The following is a 21,698-nucleotide window of genomic DNA, read 5'->3' as shown; positions in this document are numbered from 1 at the left end:
TCCCTTAGCTTTAATTGCTGAACAGATATCATGTGGTTTGGAATATCCCTTCGGCCAGTTTGGGACAGCTGTCCTGTCTATGTCCCCTCCCAAGACCTTGCCCACCCTCCAGCCTACTGGTGAGGGAGGGATGCAGGAGATAAAATCCTGATGCTGTGCCAGCACTGCTCAGCAGTAGCCAAAACACTGGGGTGTTACCAACACCTTTCTAGAGGCCAATGCAAAAATGGGAAAAATTGTCTCCATCTCTGCCAGACCCAACACCCAAGGGAAGACAGAGGCAATACCACTGTAGTCAGGAGCAGAACTGACTGCATGGTCCTTCTCAGATTAATATTCAGAAATGGCTGATATATTCAGTTCTTCACCTTGAATTTGTCTTCTAAATCCTCAGTGTCTTCCAGGACTAAATGGTTTAAAATATATTTGAAGGAAAAATAGAATAAAAATAATCAAAGTTGAAATGTGTCTTGGTAGTAAACATGAACTTGCTGATTCATATGCCACCTCATGTCATGATCTCAGAATGGTTGAGAGGGAAAGGTTGGAAGAGTGTGAGATGATTGGTTTCTCTGAAGCACTGCAAAACCTAAATCTTTTAGTTATTCTGCCCATTTGGGGTTAAGGAAAACCCACATTGCATACAAGCATTTTGATTCTTTGCATTTTGCCTGCCAGCACCTGTAACAAAAGGCAGTGGAACTGCACAGACAATCCCTGCAAGGGAACCTGCACTGTGTATGGAAATGGGCATTACATGAGCTTTGATGGGGAGAAGTTCGATTTCCTGGGAGACTGTGACTATATCCTTGCTCAGGTATCAATTTTTTTCACTTTTCCAACCATATGCTTTTCACAGCTTACTCTGTAGGGTTCAGTCTAAGTAGCTAAAAGTCATTCCCATGTAAAATAGCCAACACTGGTGAGCAGAACCTACTCCCCTCGTCTTGTACCTAGAACAGATACAGTGAGATTTTCCACATTAAACAAAGCAAATTGACCCTGAGAAGTGACACAAGAGGGCACTGTGTGATCCTAAACGATTTACTCCTGAGTTGAACAGTCCTTCCAACTGCATCTGCAAGCGAAAGGAATTGGTGTGGTATTGAAAAGTGTTTCTCTCAGCCATCCAAGATTGACATTATTTTTGTTGTGAGAGAAGCACACAGAGATTAATGTGTCATAGATATGTAATAATTACATGCAATGAGACAGGACTCAGTGAGACATTTTTTCATCCCCAAATTACAGTTCGATTTGCTAATTTTAAGGAAAAATATTCTTGCCTTTTTGGTTGAGCAGGACTGCTGCAATGAAAAGCTCATTTTTTTCCCCTTTAGATTTTATTTTTGAAAATCCTGGTCAAATATGAACCTGCCACCAGGTTAACTTCCACTAAATTCTTCAAAAACTCTCAGAGTTTTGGTGACTAAAAAAGTGAAGTCAAATCGGAGTGTCATTCATTTAGAGCTCTTGAGAATGTTTATGACTGGTCTAGTTGCCTGAAAAAATCTAATAGTATGTTATCTATTTTCCAAGGATTTTTGCCCCACTAACATGGATGCTGGCACCTTCCGGATTGTAATTCAGAACAATGCCTGTGGGAAGTCACGCTCCATCTGCTCCCTAAAGATCACATTGATTTTTGAGGTTTGTCTAGAAGGGGTTATATCTGAGGATTTTGCAGCAATTAATGTAGCATCCCCTTATACCCCCACTCAGTTGCTGCTAGAGAGTACCTCTGGAAGAGAAACAACTAGAAAGCAGAGGCAGGCAAGCTGGGAAAGGTTTAGGTATTTGGTGTTAACAGGGACACTGAACACTTCTGCAGGTGAGAGCATAGATGCAAGGAGACAACAGCACTCTATGTATGTGCATTTGCATGTGTGTATCTGGATTTGTGACCTTAGTGGTATAGGAGTGATGGTAAAGTTTTTAGAGAAGCGTGTTTCTGTACCATGGTTTGAGCACAGGGCAGAGTTTCTTCCCTCCAGCTCAGGCTTAGCATTTCCTCGAAGTGTACACAAGAGATTTCTTCCATAGTGGGGAGTGAGGGGATGGTGAAACAAGGCAGTGTGGCAAGGGGTGGTCTGGTATGCCCAATTACCTATGGGCTCAGGAGCTGCTGTGCCAGCAGAACAGATTTCATCCAGAATAAGGACAATATCTGTGTCTGTGAGGTAAGACTGGTCCTGCAAGGGCAGATGTTTCACACTGAACTCAGTGGGTCTTGTGTGTGCCTTATATGTCTGTCAATAAACCAAGATACAGTGTAAAGACTACAGAAAAACAAGACAATGAACAAGAGGCAGAATGCCAGTGTTGTTACACTAAGTGTTCTATTTGATTTCCTTCCATGCAATGAATCTGTTCCTTTGTAGAGCAGTGAAATAAGGCTCTTGGAAGGAAGAATTCAAGAGATAGCTACTGATCCAGGAGCTGAGAAAAATTACAAAGTGGACCTCAGAGGAGGCTATATTGTGATTGAAACAGATCAAGGGATGAACTTCATGTGGGACCAAAAGACTACTGTTGTTGTTCATGTGGCACCATCTTTCCAGGTACGTACGGGACAGTTATGATTTCAAACTCAAAGCTATGCATCTAGAACTGGAGTCCCAGTTTGAAAAGCAGGTGTTGGAAAAGAGTTTGGTTTAGTGGACAAGAAGCAGCAGCAAGCAGGCCATGTCTTGTGTTTTATTTCATTGTTCAGTCAGTGTGAAACACTCCAGAATATTTGGAGCTAGAAGCAAAGCCAGACACTTCACTGAATTGGCAACACACTAACAGAGTGCTTTTGCCATTGAAAGTCCAGGTTCTCTAAGCCTTTTTTTTATGTCTCTTTAGAAACTTGCAGCTATTTTACCTTGACCTGCTCTATAGTATATTTCTGTCAACGAGTTGGCTGCACTCAAAATAACCAAACCATTTACTGTGCCTACACAAATTACCCAGGGAAAAGTCTGTGGTCTTTGTGGCAACTTTGATGGCCGCTCAAGGAATGACTTCACAACCAGAGGACAGTCCATGGAGATGAGCATCCAGGAGTTTGGAAACAGTTGGAAAATAACAAGCACCTGCTCAAATATCAACATGACAGACCTGTGTGCTGATCAGCCTTTCAAGTCTGCCTTGGGGCAGAAGCACTGCAGCATCATTAAGAGTAACATCTTTGAAGCCTGTCACAGTAAGGTAATCCTTTGTTCTCGTCCTCAGTAGTTTCACACTAGATATTTGTTGCTATTTTGGAACACGTTTGCACACATATTTTTACTATTAGAGGCCATTACACAGCATCCTGGAGTACAAGGGCTATCTCTTGCAAAACCTCACTTCACCATTAAGCCAATTAAATCCTGTTGCACAGTATTGAGGAAACAGCAGTGCTTGTTTTGATCACCTGAAGATAAACAGGATAATAGTTGGGCACAAGAAGTAGGAAGTTAGGTATCTGTCTGTAAAATCTTCAGATAAGTTAGTCTAGAACTGTTTGTATGGTGATCCTTGGGAATGTTCATTCAAATTATCTAAAGAGATTAATTATTTGCTTTATTTTAGGCACAAATTGAATTAATCCAAACAGAAACAAGGCAACTATTAATTAGAATGCCTATACAAAGCTTCAGTGCATTTTAATAAGCCATTTTAAAAACAAACTTGTCTTCATTTCCTTGGTTCATTTATGTTGGCACAGGTGAAAACATACAAGACATGAAGTTTGGTGGAATTAGTATTTTCTTTTATACTCATTTCCTTTTATACTGACTTAATCACTGTTAGAGGGCATACACTATATAGTTGTGCTAAGCCAAAACAAGATAGTTCAGTCCAGCAGAATCACACTGGAAAGACATTTTGAGCATAAGTGGCAGTATTGCACACATGGGAATGAGAAGATTTAGAGTCCAATTCCACCAGGCAGGTGAAAATAGAAAACTACCTTTTGTACAATATCATAGCTCCTTCTTGACAGTCCCCGTCTGTCACCAACTGCCAGTGCATGACAGAAATTCAGAGCTCTTTCCATCATTAAAGCACAGTGCAGCAGGTACACCTGTGGTGACAGAACTCTTGGTATTTTGATAGGTGAACCCAATACCATATTATGAATCTTGTGTTTCTGACTTCTGTGGCTGTGACAGTGTGGGAGACTGTGAGTGCTTTTGTACTTCAGTTGCTGCTTATTCAAGAAGCTGTAGCAGAGCTGGTGTCTGTATCAACTGGAGAACTCCTGCCATTTGCCGTAAGTATTGCCTTCAAAATGCACAGAGTAAAGCTGTGCTCTGTGCAGTCAGGTACACAGGAGATAAAAAAGAGAAGAACATTGACATCACAATGTATATATGACTAAACAAGCTCTTTTAATCTTAGCTCTTTAAATCTTTTAAACAAGATTTAGAAAATAACCCCTGCCCATGTCTGACACCCAGAGGTATTTTGTTCTTCTGTTACAGCTGTGTTCTGTGATTATTACAATGCACCTGACAAACATGAGTGGTTCTATAAACCCTGTGGAGCCCCTTGTCTAAGGACTTGCAGGAACCCACGAGGGAAATGTGGGAACTTGCTGTACAGTTTAGAAGGTAATTCTTCCTTGACTTTGATGTAGTTTATGGGAGTTGCTGCTACTAGTCTGGTTTTAAATACCTTAAGCATCAAAGTGACTGAAAGGTTATCCCATTTGCCTCAGAAGCATTGACCATGCCTTGCCTAGGCTAATTCCCTATGTGATGGTGCCATTCATATCATGATTTGCCTGTTGTCTTTAAATATGGGGAGAGATAAAAGGCCATTCAACATAAATTTGCAAAGAATAATTACCTGTTGACAAACAGAGTTAATTAAAACTTCTGGGAGTGAGGTAAAAAGAGGACTTGGGAAAATAATTGATAGTGAAATGAACATTCATACTGGAATCACATTCATTTTGTAACCAAATCTCCATCTCATAGAGGTATTGATGTGTTTTCCTGTATCCATATGACGCAGACTGAGTGTGCTTTGTTTACTTTAACTTTCCAGGCTGTTACCCAGAGTGTAGTCCTGACAAGCCATATTTTGATGAGGAGAGCAGGGAGTGTGTCTCCCTCCTCAACTGCACTTCATGGTAGGTCTGTTGTTGGTGAGAAAGGTAGAATAGGACTAGAAAGGACAAGCTAGGCAATGTTTTGTGAATGTTCATAGCCAATGACAATCATTATTAAATACCTCAGGAGTAGGATTTTATGTAAAAGTAGATACAGTTGCAGATATTTTTATTCCATATACTGATTCAAGTATATAAACCAAATCTTTTTATCTTCAGCAATCCTGAAGAGAAACTGTGTACCGAAGACTCCAAAGGTAACTTTTCACCACCCTTATCATGCATTGAGTGCAATAGGACTGAAACAACCCAGCATCATGTATTTTCAGTTTTGCTGATTTCATTACAGTAATGGTAATGGGGTTCCATTCTCCAAAATCTGGACAGCTTCATTTATCACTGCATGCTTCTCATTAGTGGATGGAAATGGCTGTCCAACACCTTCTGAGCCAGTGTTTTGTTACTCAGCAAGGCAGTAATCCCAGTCACATTCCCTGCCAAGAGGGAATTTGGCTGTGCCCCATGCTGGGTGAGGCAGTACCAGTTCTGATGCTCTTATCAACCTGTCATTCCTCTATCCAAGCTGACTCCAAGAAACACCAGCAACAGCAAAAAACCAACCCACTTTAAAAAAATGAGATAGACTTCCAGTGCAGCTTCCCAATAGAAACTGAGAAAGTTTTCACCCTGGTAATTCATGTTTGATGCAGTGAGCTTCAGAAGGGAAAATGCAGAGTTTGGTTTCCTTTTAATTTGTATTTGTATTACAAGTGTCCCCTGTTAACATGACATTTGTTCTTTTGGTGCTTCAGTTTGCCTTTGCTGCTACAATGGAAAGAGCTACACCCTAAATGAAACTATATACAGCCATGTGTATGGGACCGAGTGTGGTGAAGCTGTCTGTGGCCCTAATGGAGAGATCATTAAAACATTTACCTCTTGCAGAACACCATCTACACCAGCACAAGGTACTAGATTGATGAGAAATTTGATGGTGATTCTGTGGAAGTCTGTAATGGCAATAAGATTTATCCATCTTAGAAAAAGCTTCCTACAGCATGTCTAGGATACACACAGGATTTAAGACTGTTGAAGTTTCAAAAATGAAGGATCAAAGTTTGTGGGTTTTGTGGTGAGGACCAAAAGAGTAATTATTATTCTTACTGACCTTACTGTCAGTGAGGCAGAGAAAGGATAGAGAAATATTTTTCAATACAACTTTTACAAAAATCTTGGTTATACCACAGTTCACACACTGATGTTGTCAGTCTCAATATTTCATACTTCTAAACCTTGTTTTTCTCCTTCTTACCACGTGTATCACAATATGGTTTTTAATGTACTGTTTTCTGTAGTGGAATAAGTGAGTCCCAAATGGGTCACTGGATCACAAAAGGAAAGCTGCCTGGTTCTTACTCCCATTCCTAACAACATGTTGCCAGACGAAGGGGATGTTTAAGGGCAGAAAACAGGAAATAAAAAGAGATAAAAAGTGGGAATTTTGCCATATGATTATAGCAAATAAATATAAATAACTAAAAAAAATGTGTATTATCTGGGTAGCAAATTACACAAAGGACACAAGAAAAATTAGAAGTTAGTCTATCTACTCATGTGAATAGAAGAGCTAAAGACTTAATCTTAAGCCCATGTGTACAGTATTTACTAGGAGTGTTAACAAGTGGAATAAGAAGTATAATGGGGTAATAGCTAGGAAAGGGAGGATTATTGAAAGCAGAGTGTAAGTGGCAAAGTAAAATGTCTGTATGATCTGTCTGTATTTAAATCAACAGTTTCTTTGCAACAAGGCTTTAAAAAGCAAAATGGAGTGCCGCTGAAAATCACCTCTCCAAAGTCAGGTGAAGTACTGCAGGATTGGAAACTTTAAACTGGAATTAATACATGGCAGTAGAAGGGGGCTTTGTTGTACTCTATATAGAAAAAACCCCACCAGACTGCAATTGGGACTATGTGTGCATTATTATAGCAGCATACCCTGCAATAGAGAAAGTGTATGGAAATGCAGAGAGGATGGATTTAGTGTGTACATATGCAGAATGTGGTGGGGGTAAAAAAAAGATGTTTTTCTTTTTAGTGATTGTGGTGAATGTAATAGATGTCATGGGGCTTGAAAGCAGAATAGCAGAGGATTGGAATATTAATTGATTTCATTTCCTGCAGAGCCACATATCCAATCTGTAACATCTGCACCTTCATCGTCAGTGGAGACCACTCCCTGTTTCTGCAATGACAATGGACAATTGATACAAATGGGTGAGAAACCATGCAAATTTTTTTTCTGCACCATTGATGTGGAAAGATGTACTGTTAGATAAAGGTGCTTCAGCAACTGCTCATTCTGCCTGCTGCAGTTAGACGTTGCCAGAAGTTGTTACATCTTTGAACTGTAACTAACACCTTCAGAACTACAACTCTCCCATATCCAATAACTTTGTTCTGGTTTGAATATGCCTGGTGTAAGGAAGCTTATACCAGATGCTAACGTCAGCAGAGCCCTGAATCCCGAACTGCTGAACACAAGCTTGTAACCCACTGCAGTATTCAAAAAATAGGAGAAGAAAGAAACTGCTTCAGCTATCAGTAGCTCCTGAACCACCTACCTCCTGGTCTTTGTGAAGACCAGATGCACTCAGTGATGTATTCAGTAATCTCTTGAACTCATTTTCAATTCCTGCTAATACACTTAAAAGCAGAATTTCAGATTAGCCACTTGTGGCCCTCCCTCAGCATTTGCCATTTGGATGAATTGAGGCTCCACTTCAGTCACTGAATTCAAGGAGCTGCAGACAGACAGTCACACGTGAACATGGCTATCGGGTACAGGCAGGCCCATATAGTTATATGCAGGGCTGAGTACATAGCTGGAATGTGATGCATAGGCCTTGGGAATTAGAAGTTTCATGCATGGTCTGGCACTAACAGCTGGGTTTTGGCCTTGCAGGAGAAAATGTTTCTCTGCCTGTGAATATATCAGGTCGTTGTGCTTACTCTGTCTGCAATCCATTGTGTCAGATTGAATTAATTTGGGCAGAGTGTAAAATGGGTCATACTGAGACCCTCAAGATCTGTGATCCAGATTCTGAAGCCTGTCCAACAACACCTGCTCCCAGTGCAACAAGCCAAGTTCCTGCTCCCACAGGGACTTCTGTGAGAGATTGTCTTGCACTCATTCCTCCCAGAAAGGTGAGAGACTTGGATATGTTTCATTATGCATCATTTCATCATTCATGCATTGCCTGCAGACAAGATTTGGTGTTCTTCTCTGATGCTGGTATCCACCACTACAGCTGGGCTGTAGGTGTGGCTGAATTAGATGATTCAGAGCTATACCAGAAACCCACATTGAGAGAATAAATTGAAGATTCTTCTATTCATCTGAAACATCTACATGATTGTATATGGGCAGAGCTATCTAAGCTGAACAAAGACTAGGAAGCCACATCTGGCTGTGTCTCATCATCAGAAGTGGTCAGGACCTTAATATTTAGTCCTATACAAAAAGTAGGTATCAAGGCTCTGTTGATTGCTATATGTTTCATACTGTCTGCTTTTCAGAGACAGAGTAGACACCAAATATTGCCACGCTAGACAATTAACTGAATGGAATGTAGTTGCTGTGTGTGATTTTAAAGATTTTGTTACATTACTTTATGTGCCTTTTTTTTCCAATCCATCAATAGTTTAATGAAACATGGAATTTTGGAAACTGCCAGACTGCCACTTGCCTGGGAGAAGGAAACAATATAAAACTGTCCAGCATGACTTGTCCTCCTCAGCAACTGAAACTCTGTGTCAATGGTTTCCCATTCACAAAACACTATGATGAAACTGGTTGCTGTGAAGTCTTTGAGTGTCAGTGTAAGTTGCAAGAGAATAACTGAAATTTATGTTATGTTATGTACCCAAGAAGGATAAGTCTATGAGGTCAACATTTATATTATGCTCATATTAATTGAGCAGGATACAGTGGAACTGATATCCCACCTAAAACATTGCCTGTTAAGAGTGGGTAAGTGTCCTTGCTAGGCCAAGTTTTCTGGTTTTTTCAGCTCTCACTGGAAGCAAGTAAAGGGTTAAAACCAGCTTGAATTTACAGGAAGCTCAGAATCCAGACTTGAATTCTGTCACTTTGTCTTCCAGGTATTTGCAGTGGATGGGGAAATGAGCATTATGTGACTTTTGATGGAACATATTATAATTTCAAAGAAAACTGCACCTATGTCCTTGTGAAGTCAATTCATCCTGACTCTCACAACTTCTGGATTCACATAGACAACTACTACTGTGGTGCCATTGATGGAGCAATTTGTTCAATGTCCCTCATAATCTTTTACTCCAATTCTGTTGTTATTCTGACACAAGCAATGGAACATGGAAAAGAAACGAACTTGGTAAAGTATTGTGTTCAAACTCAATATTATTCTCCTGTGGTTTTATTACTGTACTGCCAAATGTCCTGTCATGACAAATGACAAATCTTGCAAAATATGGAATTGGTATGAAATGCAATTACATTGCTTTTTGTATCTCTTTTTTTGCTCTGTGTCAACAAAAATTTGTGCATTCTACAACTTTGGGAAATGATCACATAACTAAAAATTTTGGGATTTGTCCTGATATGAGTATTTAAATATAAATTACAACATATTAAAAAGGAATCTTAAACACCTGCTTAAATGATTGCCTCTGGCAGGCATCACTTGGTGCATCTAAGGCCTGAATTTGTCCTGCTCTGCTTTCCAGTTGCACAAATTGTTTACCTTACTCAACAGAAAAGTATCCATAGAGACCATTTGTTCCTCTCTTTTTAGATTTTGTTCAATGATAAGAAAGTTGTTCCAGACATTACCAAGGACGGTATCAGGATAACCAGTTCTGGCCTTTATGCCATAATTGAAATACCTGAATTGGAGGTTTATGTCTCCTACAGTTGGCTTGCATTTTACATAAAACTCCCTTTTGGAAAGTTTTATAACCATACCATGGGACTATGTGGTGAGTGTCATCAGTTGACAACAATGAATGCAATAAATTTTCCTCAAACTTTTTCTCATCCCCTTGTAAATGTCTCTAAATGCTTGAACTCCACTGATTTCTATTTCTCACAAATTATAATAAATTTGTCTCTGTTTAGTGGAAACTGTCAGGAGACAGAGTTTTAAGCCACATCCTTTCATTCTGTTCACAGTCTGCTGGTGAATGGAGACAGACTTTTTCTAAGCTGTTCCTCTTGATCATATATACTCCATATGGGAATGTATGAGGTTTGGAAAGTCCTGTCCTAGACAGAGCCATCTCAGTTGCTTTGGCCACTAGGAGAAATGTATCAACCAACATGTCAATTCTGGTTTTCATGAATAACTAGAAAACTGTTTATTCTAGCCTTCTCTTCCTACAAACAGTCCTTATGAACTTATCCAGGACCCCACGTGTTTTTGCCTTCTCACAAGGAGGAGAACTTAACTCCAAGTGTTCTCTAAAAGCAGCTTCATCCATATCAACTGTCCTTGAACTGTCACTTTGCTTTTATATTGCTACCAGGTACCTGCACCAACCAGAAGTCTGATGATGCTATGAAAAGGAATGGTGAAGTTATTGAGTCCTTCAAAGAGATGGCATTAGGTTGGAAAGTCCCAAATCCTACCAACAGATACTGTAACCCAGGTGTCTCAGAACCAACTAGAATTGAATATCACCAGCATTGTGAGCCTTCTAATCTGTGTAAAATAATCTGGTAAGATAACTCCCCAAAGTGTCAGAAAAATAAGTCCACAAGATAATTTTGTGCTCCACTACATGGCTTGGGTGAACTGATTATAAGATATGATGAAGATATGAAGTCTTGCATACCTTGAAAAACTCAGCAGTGTGTGTTGAAAAACTCAGATAAGTGAGTGTTCCTGAGTCACATCATCAAAAATCAGTCCTCCCTTGTTACTGTCTGCTGCTCAACACTCCCTTTGCCTATTGGCAACTAGCTATAATTCAGTATCTGAAAGCTCTGAATGATGCAGAACACAGAATATAATATGCAAATGTGTGTGTCTGTATTTAAAATAATTTTGTGGTTTAAACCAGGATATTCAAACATGCTGACATAAAAATGTCAATATATAGACATATAGGCTGTGCAGCAGCCTTTCCAGGTAAGAGCCTGACATAAAAGTGCTTCCTTTCAAAGCACTGTAAAGAACAGGAGGTAAAGCTATTCTTAATTAAGCTGTGTGGGCGTGTTGCTTATCAGAGCAATTTGTAGTTGTATCTTTGCCTTAAGGCTTTGCCTGGGTGTGGATGGTTGGGTTCTGAGTTGAATTCCTCCTTGGATGTAGCCCAAGATCTGTCTCCTTGCTTTGTGAAGGACCTTGACTGAGTGCCATGGCGTGGTCCCCCCACAGCCCTACTACGAGGCGTGTGTGGCCAGTGGGTGCTCCGAAGAACACCCCAGCACCGAGTGCCAGAGCATGCAGACATACTCAGCCTTGTGTGGGCTCCACGGGGTCTGTGTGGACTGGAGGAGGAAGGCAAATGGGCAGTGTGGTAAGCCTGGGAAAGACCTGCTGGTGGTGAAGCACGTCTGTTCTTCCCTCACCTACACGCTTTGTTTATGTTCCTCCATATTATCAGGCTTCAATCTTTTCTGAGCTGCTCTAGACTTGTGAAAAAGCAGCAACAAACCCAAGAGGTTGTTCCAGTCCACAACTGGTGCTAAACAGTGGGAAAACAGAGCCCTAAGTCTCTCCTGAGTAGCTCAGCTGAGGAGCCCTGTGTGTTCTCCAGAGCTTCGTCTCTAGATGGCAACACACTGCTTCTCTCTGTGGGCTTTGCCCTGCTCAGGGCGATCCCATGGTTCAGGGCTAAGCACTGCTAGAACTGTCGCTAGCACCTTGCTGAATGCCTTGGCCCCTCTTGCTGAATCTCCAGGGACTCCCTTGCTGGGCAGGAGCCTGGGCTGTGCCGACCCGTGAGGCTGTGATTGTGTGTAGCCTGTTGGGCATCGAAGGGCACGCTGGAGTCTGGACTTTCTAACTTGTGTTGCAATGCTCCACAGAGGCCAGTTGTCCTCAGGATCAGGTGTACAAGCCATGTGGGAAAGCAAAAAGAAACACTTGCTTCAGCAGGTCAGTCATTTCCTAAGACATTTTTCAAGTCGATAATGTGAACATTGCCATGGAATTCTGAAGTTCACATTCCCTTGGAATTTAAGTGTCTGATTGCCCTGGGCAGCACTTCTACCTCTGATTCAATCCTGTTTATGTTTTAATTGTGCAGAGAGGTAGTTATGGACACCCTCCACTCCCAAAATAACACATCAGTGTTTGTTGAAGGATGCTACTGTCCTGATGGAAAAATTCTGCTGAATGATCATGATGGCATTTGTGTTTCTGCTTGTGGTAAGGAATAGCGTTAAATGGTGCCCTGGGAAGGTTGGGGATGGGAGTTGTGGGAGGGTGAAAAGTCTGACTAGGAGTACACATTGAGAGGGATGTTTTGGGTACAGAGGAAATGGGGAAGACCTTGATACTGACCCTTTCAAGTTAGGCTGTAAGCATTTCAGATTGACAGTTCCTGCCTGCTCTTATGCAGAAGGTAAAACTTTCAAAAGAACAAAAGGAGGATATTAAAGATTATTTTTGGTACACAGCCTGTGACACTGCACTCTGGATTTCTCTTTCTCTTTGTGGCTGTTTCTCAGATTTCAAGACCTTCTTTCAATTCCTGTCCTCTTGCTTCTGTTGTTTTCTCTGGTTCAGTTACCATTAAGTAACATGTAATTCTTTTTATAGGTTGCACTGCACAAGATGGATCAGTGAAACAGGTAAGAGGAAGGAAAATACTGTCTTTATTCTATACCTGGGTTCTGTGACATCTTGTAAAAACAACTGCGTGAGTTGTTTCTTTTGATTCTAATCTTTAAAAAGAGTGAATGGCAATGACATTTGGAAGGAAAATAGCAGATTTTATTAATTCCTGAATTTTTTAATCACTTGAAGTACAGAAGCAGAAGTAGCAATTTGTGGGAATCAGTTTCCTGATAGAACTACCAGGCTTCCCTTCTGCAAACACATAAACCTGCAAAGGAAGACAGCAAATAATAGCATTTTTTTCTTACTGTTCCCTTCTCATCCCTCTGGGATTTCAACTCTAATTTTCCTACATAATAAATTAGGGCAACTCAACCCTGTACTGTCTTGCAGCAGGCATTGATTGATATAAGGCTTCTAGTTTTTGCTCTCTGAACTGCCATCCCTGTTGTTCTTACAGCCTAAGGAGGTTTGGGAGCATGGCTGTCAGTACTGTACTTGTGATGAAGCAACCTTAAATATCTCTTGCTTCCCCCGTCCTTGTGCTAAATCTCCACCTATCAACTGCACAAAAGAAGGCTTTGTACGCAAAATAAAGACACGTCTGGATGACCCGTGCTGCACAGAGACAGTCTGTGGTGAGTAGATAATTCATGTGGCATCATGTGGCATCACTTGCCTTTAGCAGTAATTCTCAAGTGAGATCTGGTACTCCACAGGTACCAGATTCAAATAAACACATTGGAGTGGTAATTTCTTTCATCTACATACCAGGAGCTCTTGCTATCAGAAGAGAACTCCTCTACTCCAACTTGTACTTTAAATTAGTGCCATGACCTGCCAGATACTTACATTGGAAAATCCCCCCTGGATCATTGGGATTCACAGGTGATTCACAGGATCCTCTGCCTGTTGTTCTTCTGAGATGAGTGATCCCTCCACAGAGAGCTGTCCAGTAAGGGAGGCTGTGTTCATCCTCCAGACTCCCCTAAGGCTTCCTGTGTAGGTTCCTGATATCTTCCCTCACCATTGTATGTGCATCCTCCCAGTCCCAAATGCCTCCCATAGCACAGGACCCGCCTGCTCCTAACCCTGGCTGTTCCCAACACCTATACCAAGATGCATGACAGGGGATCCTGGCAATGGTGGTGGGATATTTTTCTGTTCCTCATTCCTTCAAGCTACCAGGCAGAGGTTCCTTAGGCTCCTTGGATTCCTTGAGGGAGCAGTGAGCACTGTCAAGGTGCTTTGCTGCCCATGTCCCAGCCTTTACATATTTGCCTCTCATTCACTGCTGATTCAGGTTTTTTACTCTCTGACTCTTTTATCTTTGCTCCAGCTTGTTTTCCTGTCACTTCTGTAAGGGTGTTTAGTGTTTTCAGAGATTACATCCAGTTGGGGAAGAGAAGCAGGAACAAGGGCCAAAAGTGTATGTCTCAGGAAGAGCTTTATAGTAGAGCAAACTTTGCGATATTTCACCTGAACATGTGCCAAACTCCAAAAATGTGTGATACAAGAATCATCTATTTCTACACAATTTTTTGGATATTCAAGCTTTGTCTACTGTATGGGATACTTTGGCTTACATTATCTTTGTTGTCTATTGCAGAATGTGATATACAAACCTGTACTGTCAAGAAAACAGGATGTGACTTAGGCTTCCAACCAGTGGTTGCTATATCTGAGGACGGTTGTTGTCCTATATTCTCCTGTAGTAAGTACCTTGTTTTCTTAAGGTGTTTTATTTATTCCTTGAATTATTTAATTCTTTTTCTAAATGAGTTAAAATCCAAAGCAGTAGCCTCTACTGTTCCTCTCAGCATTTACAACTGGTGCTTTTTGTTTGCTTTTTCTTTCTGTTTTTGAGTGGGAATAACTGATGCAGGTTCTCAGTAGGCAGGATTCAGTGTTGATATAGTCAGATACTGAATGATGGTGAAATTGAACCCATCCAGAAGCTCTGCTGTCAAACTATATTTACAGATTCACACACCTGAGCCAGCCTCCCATTGACTTTGTTACCAGCAAGGTGGTTAGCAATAAAGAAGGGTCAAGTAATTTCAAGTATGGGCAAAAAAACCCACCAGGAAAATACCAGGATATAGAATTATCCCCCACTTCATGTGTAACATCTGAGCAGATGCTACATGTGGGATCCTAAATAATAATTAGCACCATGTACTAGTTACTTTTTTCCCCTTTTATGTGGGCTATTGAGTTCAGTTCTACACTTTGACTTCTCTAAATCACTTGCAATTCAGGGATGCATACAGTAACTGTTTGCATCATCCCTAGCACATGATTTTTATTTTCTTTTTCTCTTACAGTACCAAAAGGTGTATGTGTTTCTGAAGGAGTTGAATTTAAGGTAGGTCTTCTTCCAGACACTTCTTTCCATGAGTTAATGCTGCCTGAGTCAGAATTTTCTGAAGTTGTTATTGTCAACACTCATACAAAAAGCAGGATTAGAATGGCCTGTAATTTTTCCCCGTCAGTATTCTTATGTACTACTGGAAATGGACATTGGACTAGAGGATTTGCAGAGGTCCCTTCCAAACCCAAACAATCTGTGATTCTCTGACAGGTTACTGAATAGGTAATACTAGAGACCAGTAGCTTGCTTACTAAATGGGATTTTAACCTATATATTAGAGTCAATAGGTCAGTTTTGTGATTGAATACAAATTTTAAATCTCATTGAATGTTGTAATATTAATTGCTAGGTCAAACTGAGCAAAAACAGATGCATGGAATTTATGAGATAACTCATTTAACATAACTGATGCACTTGGGAATGTCAGCCTTGTGTTCATTTTGTGATACTGACAGTGAGAATTTAGAGGTCTTGAAGTATTCATTTCAGGAAGTGCTAAATATAAACCTCATAGTGTAAGCAGAGAATGTTTGTTTATTCTAGAACCCTCTGAACTCTTGTCATGGCCTGTCTTCTCTCTCCTCTGTATTTCCAGCCAGGGGCAATGGTACCTAAAAGTTCTTGTGAGAACTGTGTGTGCACAGATGAACAGGATCTTGTGACACAAACCAACCGCATCCAGTGTCTTCCAGTGAAATGCCAAACCACCTGCCAGCAGGTCAGCACCTTCTCACCACAAACAATGGCTGTTGAGGAGACCTACTCTGAAACCAAGATAGTGTAACTGCTTTCTCACTGCAATACAGCAGGATAAAACCTTCTTTTTTTCTTTTTTCTTTTTTTTTTTTTTGCAAAGTCGTTTTTAGGGTGATGGTTATTTTTGCTCTAGGAAATTTAAGAGTTCACACTTGGAAAGATGCCTGAAGGGGAATGATTGCAAACCCGTTAAATTCTGACTGCTGAAAGATGTTTGTGCCATTTTGTTGGTGTTGCCCAGTGTCATCTTAAAAATTAAGATTGTGAAGAAACTGCAGAATAGGTTATGTGCTTTCAGACACTTCTCAGTACTTGTGAGCTGAGAGTACTCAGCTACTTCTCAGTACTTGCAAGAATCAGCACACAAACAGTTCAGTCTTTTGTGTGTATATATATATATATATATATATAAGTAGAGTGGTTGATTTTCCATTCACGCCCTGATAAGGCCAGACCTACTACCAATGTTCAAAATGGACAAAATCTTTCATTATGCTTTATCCTGAAGCCAGACACAGCCACACTCACCAAGAGAGCAATGGATCCTAAAACACAGCAATAGTTGTTGTGGATAATGATATCAGGCCAAGCAGTAGTGGAAGATTGTGCAAGTAATCATAGGCTGAATTAATTTATTTGGTCTGTCTTGTGTGTTAGCCTGAAGAAGAATAGCCAATGGCAGGGTTTTCATGGCAACTGAAGTGCTCAGAAGTCACTATTCAATAAAGTTGGAAAATTGATAGCTTTGATTGTCAGGCTTAAAGTGGTTTCAGCAGGTTTCTAAAGACGACAGAAATGACACCAGAAGATTGGGTCATTTCACCTCTAGTGTAGCTTTGATCCAAAGGTGCATCATGAACAAGACATCAGTTAACATGGCTAAATGGAAACTTTATTCCCACAGGGTTTTCGCTATGTGGAAAAGAAAGGTCAGTGCTGCAGCCAGTGCCAGCAAGTGGCATGTGTGGCAAATTTTCCATTTGGCAATGTGAGCATTGAGGTAAGCCCTCCCTTGCTCTGCACACAAAGCTGAATTATCAAAAAGACCTCAGCTTTTTTTTCAACCAGTGTCTTGCATTTTAAGGCTGGGAGGACCTCGAGGAGTTGTAAAAATGTCTGTATTTCCAAAGTAAATGGAGATGTTTATACAGGTGCTCTCTGCTGTGTGCATCACACAGATGCTACTGCGTTTAAAATTATGTATCTCTGGCAAGGAATGAAAATCATGCTGTCTCCTCTTTCCTGATGTGCAAAAGAAAGAGTTTGGAGGGGATGGTGACATTGTGTAATACTGCTCTTGCAGAGACACAGGAGCTGGCTTCACATCATATTGCTCCAATCTGGAAACAGTTCCATTATCTTGCCCTTAAGATACATACAAGATAAATAGTGTGAGCAAGCTGTTAGAGCTGTACTACCACTAGTTCTGAATTTTTTGAGGTGGAAATTAAGTGGCATAGCTGCTATAGTGTAGTGTGACTGGTAACACACCCAGGTAATACATCATGTCTTGTGAGTGTAGCATTGTATAGGCATGAACTGAGCATTTAAAGGATGGACTTGATGATCTTGGAGATCTTTTCCACCCTTAATGATTCTATTATTCTATTTCTTTGGTTTTATTACAGCCTGCTACTCCTGTGAACAGTTAATGATGGTGTTTCAACCACTGACTATTGTCTTACATGCTGTTGCTTCTCTGGTAGCTCTTGTGTTCTGTGTCTTTTCTATTTCATCCTTTTATTCCTTTGCAATTGTCCATTAACCTCTATTGCAAAGACTTCTGTCTTCTTTTACACTTTTTTCTTTTCTTCATCTATTAGAAAATAAAACTCTTTAAATCCTTTAAAATACTTATTTTTCTCTTCTGTATATTTTAGCTCACAAACATTAGCACAGCTACCTTCTGTTCATATCTCTGTGACCATTTTGCCACCAGTTTTACATTCTTTCCACCTGGGTAGCCACAAAAGGGATTTTGCATGGACTGGTAGTAGATGGGCTTGTTACATAATTTGCAGATGAGAGTTCCAGACATCTCAGTCCTTTCAGAGTGAGATGAACAACCCAGTCCCTCTGTCAGTTCATTGACTGTATTGCTGTTGCAGTATTCTGTTTTTATTGCTATACCATATTAACTTGTTTTGGTTTCGGGGTGTTTTTTTATGTTTTTATTCAGGTTGGAAAGAGCTATAAAGATCCATATGATAACTGTACTCAGTACACATGCACTGAATCAGCAGGCCAATTTTCCTTGACTAGTACAGTAAAGGTCTGCCTACCATTTGAAGAAGCAAACTGTGTCCCAGTAAGTATTTTAGAGTCAGAAAAAGACTTATGGAATGAGCCCTGCTGCTGCCCTGGGAGTTATCTTTGCTGTTTTGAATGAGTCACTTCAGTGTTTCTTGTCCTTTCTGAGCTGATCATCCTCACTTGAAGGAAATGTGCTTTTTCAGTCCTGAATGAAGTGTCCCATGGTAGTTAAGCAAAAATATTTGCAAACAAACCCATACATTTTACACTGATGTGGGATAAGTACTAGAACTTGAAGAGTAGGGTATTGGGGCAATAGCAAAGTGGGATTTTTCATCACTTAAGAGACATCAGTGCTACAAAATGCAACTGACTAAGTGGTAACTCACTGTGGATCCCTGGGGGACTGATGACCACAGTGTCTTCTGATATGTAGTGTATAATAAACAAAGAAGTAGAACATGAATGAACAAGGGTATAATTCATACACTGTCTTTCAGCTATTCGTAGTTTCCAGTGACTTCCAGAAGCATTTTGGGGCTTCACAGCAGATCTGAAAATCAAAGCAGGGACAAGGACAGCTATTCACTTGAATCAGCTTTGGGGTAGGCTCTGCATAGATCAGACTACTCAATTCCAGGAGCAGCTGTCATTCTCTGGGCTTCAATAGGACCTACATAACATCAAGCATGCATTAAAGGACATCTTACCTGGCTTGTGAGAGGATATATAGTTTTAAGTTAAAATTCACTTGTTTCCTTGCTGGGTAGTTTGGTTTGATTTTTTTTAAAGCAGCTTTATATGTAATCTGCTGGGTAGTTTGGTTTGATTTTTTTTTAAAAGCAGCTTTATATGTAATTGGTACACAGATGTGTCTGATAAGGAAACTATGTTGATTAGGGATGAGGGAATATACCTGAACATTGCTACTATTTGCTTAGCAATACAGGCATCTGAACTAACTGTTATGGTTGCTTTCAATACAGGGGACAGTTGATGTGACTTCAGATGGCTGTTGTAAGACCTGTGAGTGCATTAAATTGTTGATTCTCTATTCTGATACTGTTTGGTTCTTCCTTGCTTGTAGTTCTGTTTCTGCATGCATTGAGAGTCTGCAGTTTCCACAGACCAGAAGACAGTTCTTACAGCAGCAGAACTGTTTTGTACTTCACAGCTGAGACTAAAAATCAGCCTCATTCTCCCAATGGGAACACTAAACTGTTTTAAACTCCTCTTCTGTGTTTTTAAATAACTGAAATCCTGTTAGCTGAACTTTACTCCTGGCAAGAAAAGTTGTAGAAAACATTCTCTGCATTATTCCATCTGAAAATTGCATAGAAATAAAGGTTGATTCTCTTCTTTTTTTTTTTTTCTGTAGCATCCACTCAGAAATCTTAGGTAGTTATGGAGTGGCAAATGTAATTTATAGCAGTTTTAGAAAAACCTGAGCCTTTTGTGCCTCCTTTAGGTCTTGATTCAACACTGTCTTGACATGATAAACCTAGTCTACAAATGGAAAAGTACCTTGGCCATCAGGAAATTATTTGCTGAATTAGTTCCTCTTTGCACTCTCATTTGTGGTTTTGATTATGCATTTTAACTATAAAAATAGTTCCTCTTTGCACTCTCATTTGTGGTCTTGATTATGCATTTTAGCTATCAAAGGTTTTACTAGGATGGCTTACTAGCAGATACCTTTCCAAACATTTATTCCCCAGTATGAAGAAGTCTAACAGAAGTGTTTTTTCTACCCAGGTATTGACCTGCCTCATAAATGCAAACGCAGTGTGAAAGAACAGTATATTGTCCACAACAACTGTAAGTCAGCTGCTCCGGTCCCAGTGCCCTTTTGTGAAGGGATGTGCAGTACCTATTCTGTGTAAGTAGTGTCCTCCCACATGGCTGGGCTTCCTGGGCTCTTGTCACCAATGGGCTGCAGCTGTTTGTCCCCTTCCTGCTGTTTAGAAGGACCTGATTGGGAAATGGGTGTGTGGAGCAGCAGTCATTAGTAACATCTTTAGTATGATAGGAGTGCCTTATCTTAGTTAGGAAAATAGGTGCTTCTGGAAAGACATCAGCTAAATTTATTAAACATGCTCTTAAACATGTCTTTCTATGGTTTTATCAAACAGTTCTGGTGTTTACTGGAATCTTAAACATGTCTTTCTATGGTTTTATTGAACAGTTCTGGTGTTTACTGGAGTTTTTTCCTGCCCTTTGTTCTCTGCATGAGTTGTTCCTTTCTGTCTTGCCAGAATGGGCCTAATCCCACTGAAGTTACTGAGATTTTTTTCCCCCATTGGTGTCAGAGGATCTGGCCCTGCATGGCCAGTAGCATCCTGAGGAAAGCCTGTTAGGAATAAGCAAAATAAAAATAGATATGAAATTTTGCTTCTCTGCTCTTTAAAAGTACCTCCATTTGGAGCTATAAATAGGGATCAGTTTGGGAAGACAACAGGCAGCAGACTGATGTGAAAAATCCCATTTTTACAGGTATTCCTTTGAGGCCAGTGAAATGGAACACAAATGCATTTGCTGCCATGAAAAAAGAAGTCACAAAGTGAAGGTGGACCTGGTTTGCTCTGGGCATAAGACAGTCCAGTTCACATATGTGTATGTAGATGAATGTGGATGTGTGGAAACAAAATGCCCAAAGAGGATAAGATGAGTATAAACTAAAGGAAACATTCCATCTCTCATTTAATCCTTCCCTAGCAAGAGAGTAGTTTAGAAAACAGCTGTGACTAACCTTCATGTGACCATGCTTGTGCTTTTTTTCTTCCTGGTATTATATACAGTTATGGAAATTAGCTAAGATTTTACTCTAAATGTTTGTAGAATAAACTGCATTTCAAAGAGTACTTGTTCTCCTGTTTCAGTGATGCTGCTAATGGGGTAAAGTGGCTAATGTCTTTAATCCTACCCTGGTGTATAAACCAAGGTTATTACAAGACACTCTGGAGACAGCTGATGCCTTTTAAAAGTCCTCCCTGAAGAAAGTGCACATTGTAAAACTATAACCACATGCTTCACTTGATTTTCCTTAGAAGGGAAACAGCAATCACTTCCACAGCTGTGGTACAGACAGAGGCAGGACTTGGCTCAGGGCCACGTTTGTGTTCTTCTCCCCAGTGGTCCTGAACCTACTTTGACTGTGACTCTGGGTCACTGGAGAAAATCAAGGTGCTTTTCTTCCTTCTGCACAGTGACTCCGTATCAGGAGTGTAAAATCACATTTTTCGCATAAACACTACAAAACCAACATCTTTACATGTTTTTGGGAGTCCTTATCTCACTGGGTTTTTTTATTATTTGCCAACATCAAACTCTGAGCTATGTGTTAGTTTTCAGTCTCACTGCTCGTTACCTATGATTTGTGTTATAAAGTTATCTCCCAGCTAACATG

The 21,698-nt window shown here is 40.3% G+C and overlaps 1 protein-coding gene across 1 annotated transcript in view; it reads left to right on the top strand.

The window, feature by feature from the left end:
- The window catches only part of LOC103799779 (mucin-5B), a 27,694-nt gene extending 6,543 nt beyond the window's left edge, over nucleotides 1-21,151 (top strand). Inside the window, exons 6-33 of the mRNA XM_009072127.1 lie at nucleotides 679-817; nucleotides 1,540-1,650; nucleotides 2,382-2,561; nucleotides 2,956-3,192; nucleotides 4,087-4,243; nucleotides 4,455-4,583; nucleotides 5,023-5,107; nucleotides 5,306-5,343; nucleotides 5,899-6,054; nucleotides 7,268-7,360; nucleotides 8,049-8,290; nucleotides 8,788-8,965; nucleotides 9,248-9,498; nucleotides 9,919-10,102; nucleotides 10,649-10,841; nucleotides 11,466-11,644; nucleotides 12,156-12,225; nucleotides 12,377-12,498; nucleotides 12,892-12,923; nucleotides 13,370-13,547; nucleotides 14,519-14,623; nucleotides 15,237-15,277; nucleotides 15,879-16,001; nucleotides 16,944-17,039; nucleotides 18,219-18,347; nucleotides 19,279-19,318; nucleotides 20,048-20,171; nucleotides 20,786-21,151. Of these exons, the coding sequence (XP_009070375.1) occupies nucleotides 679-817; nucleotides 1,540-1,650; nucleotides 2,382-2,561; nucleotides 2,956-3,192; nucleotides 4,087-4,243; nucleotides 4,455-4,583; nucleotides 5,023-5,107; nucleotides 5,306-5,343; nucleotides 5,899-6,054; nucleotides 7,268-7,360; nucleotides 8,049-8,290; nucleotides 8,788-8,965; nucleotides 9,248-9,498; nucleotides 9,919-10,102; nucleotides 10,649-10,841; nucleotides 11,466-11,644; nucleotides 12,156-12,225; nucleotides 12,377-12,498; nucleotides 12,892-12,923; nucleotides 13,370-13,547; nucleotides 14,519-14,623; nucleotides 15,237-15,277; nucleotides 15,879-16,001; nucleotides 16,944-17,039; nucleotides 18,219-18,347; nucleotides 19,279-19,318; nucleotides 20,048-20,171; nucleotides 20,786-20,960 (3,787 nt within the window). The 3' untranslated portion in view covers nucleotides 20,961-21,151. The remainder of the gene's footprint in view (nucleotides 1-678; nucleotides 818-1,539; nucleotides 1,651-2,381; nucleotides 2,562-2,955; nucleotides 3,193-4,086; nucleotides 4,244-4,454; nucleotides 4,584-5,022; nucleotides 5,108-5,305; nucleotides 5,344-5,898; nucleotides 6,055-7,267; nucleotides 7,361-8,048; nucleotides 8,291-8,787; nucleotides 8,966-9,247; nucleotides 9,499-9,918; nucleotides 10,103-10,648; nucleotides 10,842-11,465; nucleotides 11,645-12,155; nucleotides 12,226-12,376; nucleotides 12,499-12,891; nucleotides 12,924-13,369; nucleotides 13,548-14,518; nucleotides 14,624-15,236; nucleotides 15,278-15,878; nucleotides 16,002-16,943; nucleotides 17,040-18,218; nucleotides 18,348-19,278; nucleotides 19,319-20,047; nucleotides 20,172-20,785) is intronic.
- Nucleotides 21,152-21,698: the final 547 nt, after the last annotated feature.

The sequence above is a fragment of the Acanthisitta chloris genome, unplaced genomic scaffold, assembly GCF_000695815.1.
Source record: "Acanthisitta chloris isolate BGI_N310 unplaced genomic scaffold, ASM69581v1 scaffold5403, whole genome shotgun sequence".
NCBI lineage: Eukaryota > Metazoa > Chordata > Aves > Passeriformes > Acanthisittidae > Acanthisitta > Acanthisitta chloris.
Note: the sequence above shows the minus strand (reverse complement) of the source record. Positions and strands in the feature narration are given on the sequence as shown.